The sequence below is a fragment of the Panicum hallii genome, chromosome 7 (assembly GCF_002211085.1).
Source record: "Panicum hallii strain FIL2 chromosome 7, PHallii_v3.1, whole genome shotgun sequence".
NCBI lineage: Eukaryota > Viridiplantae > Streptophyta > Magnoliopsida > Poales > Poaceae > Panicum > Panicum hallii.
This window is the reverse complement of record NC_038048.1, coordinates 14,604,729-14,608,351: the sequence shown is the minus strand read 5'-3', so window position 1 is coordinate 14,608,351 and position 3,623 is coordinate 14,604,729. Positions and strand designations below refer to the sequence as shown.

The 3,623-nt window shown below is 46.3% G+C and overlaps 1 protein-coding gene across 1 annotated transcript; it reads right to left on the bottom strand.

The window, feature by feature from the left end:
* Positions 1-1,651: 1,651 nt before the first annotated feature.
* Positions 1,652-2,026, bottom strand: LOC112900498. Its single transcript, XM_025969359.1, has one exon. It carries the CDS (start codon positions 2,024-2,026, stop codon positions 1,652-1,654), a length of 375 nt encoding a protein of 124 aa, XP_025825144.1.
* Positions 2,027-3,623: the final 1,597 nt, after the last annotated feature.

Genomic DNA, 3,623 nt, shown 5'->3' with positions numbered 1-3,623 from the left:
ATCCTTGCAAGGTTATGAAATTCGATTCAGAATCGTCCGTTTCTCGCGGAGATTGAGACTGCTTATTCCTTCTACCACATAGAGTAAGAACAATAATCATTATGAAATAATCTGGATGGATGTTAATCTCTACATTGATTGTCTAGTATAGGTGCTAACCTAGAATGATTAATGAAACTAGAACCTGACAGCTAAAATATGAGAAATTAGTTCATATTCTTTGTTGCTTTTTAGCTGAAATTAAACCTGGAACCGTTACAAGCCTTCATGAGTCTAGTTATGGGCAAAGTATACCCTAATCTCGGGTAAGCCTTGCTGAGTATTAGTATACTCAGTCTTGTTAGTGAATTTTTCAGGTATAACCTTCGAGAACCCCACGGATAGCTCTGCATGGCCAACTTCTGTTCCGTATGGCTGGTCCGTGGAGTGGGATCCGTCCCCGGCTGGCAGTGACCCTTCTGAGTGATACCAGGCTTTGGGCTGAGCATGATGTCAACCTTCGCGATGTGTGTAGTCACGTGTTTATTTCCTTCCGCTGTGAAGCTGGACAAGCTGTTTAGCTTGTCACTTTAAACAATGCTTGTATAAATTTAATAAAAGTTTGAAATGGTTTGTAATAATGTTTAATATTCTATAATTAAAAGTTGGTGAGCTGTGATGTGATTGTATACTCGCCTTCGTGCGAGATAAACCTGCTTTGATCCTGTTGAACCGTGTTTGAATCAAGCGGAGACTCGACAGACCAATGGGTTGTTCCGTTTGAAGTGCGTTGAGTTAGTATTGGCTATATAGCGATGAATAGCGCACTTGAGCCGGAATAATTCAGGCGGTTCTGCCATAGCTGGAGCTCCCATATCGCTGATGGCAGTGATTTTCTCCAGATTGGCTTCAATCCCTTGGTGACTGATGATAAAACCAAGTAAGTTCTCAAATGGTAAACCAAAGACTCACTTGGTTGGGTTGAGCTTCCATCGGAACTTCCATAGGATGTTGAATGTTTCAACCCAAAGGATATGGTCGTATAAGCATATGCACCATACAGGGTGATGAAAGCAGTCTTGATCTGGTCTTCTCCCTTGAGGGCAATCTGATGGCAGCCCGAGTAGCAATCAAGGAAACAAAGTAGTACGCAACCGGCAATGGAATCAATGACTTGGTCGATGCGTGGTAGCCCGAAAGGATCCTTTGGGCAGTGCTTGTTGAGGTTGGTATAATTGATATACATCCTCCATTCATTATTATTCTTCTTTTTTACAAGAACAGGATTAGCAAACCTCTCTGGGTGGAACACCTCTTTCATGAAGCCAGCCGCGAATAATTTAGCTATCTCCTTTTTTATCGCCTCCCTTTTATCTGGAGCAAACCTACGAAGTCGCTGCTTCTTAGGAACAGCCTTAGTGTTTACTTTTAGTCTATGCTCGATCAACTTCCTGGGCACGGCTGGTATATCCGCTGGTTTCCATGTGAATATGTCTCCGTTAGCCCTAAGGAAACTGATGAGCGCGCTTTCCTATTTGTCATCGAGCCCTGTGTCGATTAGGGCTATCTTGGACGGGTCACCTTCTTGCAGCTGGATTGCTTTGAGGGTGACTTCCCTAGTAGCCTTTATATTTGTCTGGTTCGCCTTCTTAGTCAGGATCTCCAGGCCTGACTAGGAGAGTTGTTGAGCGGCCACGAGTACTTCTAAAGAAGGATTCAGCACGCGCGATGTCGAAGCATACTCGATAGCCTCCTGGTCGCAGTCATACGACTTCTTCAAGTCTCCACGGAAGGTGAGCACGCCACTCCTTCCTAGCATCTTGAGAAGTACGTAGACGTAGTGGGGCATGGCCATGAACTTGGCCAATGCGGGTCTTCCCAGGATGGCGTGGTACAAAGATTCGAAGTTTGCCACCTCGAACTTGATGTATTTGGTCCTGTAGTTCTCCCTCGTGTCGAAGGTCACCGGGAGGGTCACAGTCTCGAGTGGTGTACCCAAATTCCCTGGCATGATGTCATAGAAGGGAGCTTTGCTTGGGGTGAGCATGTCCGTGATGTCCAAGCTCATCTTTTGCAAGGTACTTGCGAAGAGAAGATTGAGGCCGCTTCCTCCGTCGATGAGTACTCTGGTGAGCCTAACGCTAGCCACCATAGGATCCAGCACGAGCAGAAATTTTCCCGGCTCTGAGAAGCTAGTCCATGGATCATCTCTTGAAAACAAGATAGGGACCTGATGTGAACCCGCTAGGATTTATTCCCGATCTTTCCATGAGAGGGGATGGATAAATCGATTGGTGGATGGAGACGATGTTCACGGCCCGACTACAGCCTTCCAAGGACGCTGAACGTTAGCAACCGGTACACAAACTCCGACGGCTGCTGCAATTTTGTGGAGCACAACACCCAGCCACTAGGGTACTCATTCTACAAGCAATCGAAGAATAAGCAAGAACAAGTAGAACAAGCAACTCAATTGCAAATATCGAGTAGAACGGATGATCTAGTCGATAAGCAAATAGCAATAGCTAAACTTTCAACAAAACAAAATCCAATCTGTTTGTGTCAGCTATGGAGGTATATGGGAGGGCGGAGAATGACCAGCACGTGGTGGGGGTCATCCCTAAACCTAGGATGCACTCCTATTAGGCCCCACTTTATACACGGCCCACCAGGTCAAAATCAGGTGACGCAGCACCATGGACAGAAAAGGTTTCTACTGCAGATCAACGATTGCGGCCGTCTTGGAGAAGATATAGATATGAGTCCGGATCCATATGAAAGTAGACTTTATAAGATTTCCATCAAGTACTTGAACGCTCAAAACAGAATCCGGATGAAGTCGTGGCATCGTCACAAGTTGTCGCCGGCCTGCAGTCCGAATCCAGCCCTCAAACGTGTTGGATTTGATCTCTTTCTTTTCTTGGGCCAAAAGTGACGTGGTGGCTTGGTGGAGGACGTTAGGAATACTTGGACTTGGTCTCCAATCAACTTCTTTGGTCCTCCATGCCTTCCATGTGTGTTTAATATTCTTTTTGATCCATGTATATATTTCTAAAAATGACAATGAACACACATCATGGCGTAGCATTAATTCATCAAATCTATCAAATACAATCATAACAAAGAATTATTTCACCTTTGAATCAAAAGTTGCCAATGTGGTTGTATTCGAGCAGGTGATATCCTCATCAGGACCTCCGACCATTGGAGTGGTCGTGGTACTGCTAGCTCAATAGAAAAGATCTCGCATAGTGTTAGCTTTTGGGCTCATTTGGAAGTGAAGCCCGATTTGCTGCCAAAGATGACCTTGACAGTCTTCGACGCGTCTTGGAATTAGGCACCGCCTGACTTGTCCTCTAGTGTGGCTCAGACACGTAGAGGCCGGCGGCCTCGCGTGGGTGAGCCGCGCATCGGCAGCCTCTGGAGCTTGGCCTCCGCGCAGGCGGTGGCACGGCGCGGGCACGCGGTGGTGCCTGGAGCCTGGAGGCTAGCGCGGGGCGCGTGGAGCTGGGATGCTGGTGCGGCTTCCAAGCAGCAAGCAGGTCTTAGATTATACATTCCCCGATCCTCATTGCAATTCCCTTTTTCTATGCTATAAAATTGGACAAACTAATTAACTGTATTTTGCACTAATGATTATTGTG

Excerpts from the sequence above, each read along its gene's own strand:
- LOC112900498 (XM_025969359.1), bottom strand. The coding sequence starts at position 2,026 with ATGCTCACCCCAAGCAAAGCTCCCTTCTATGACATCATGCCAGGGAAT.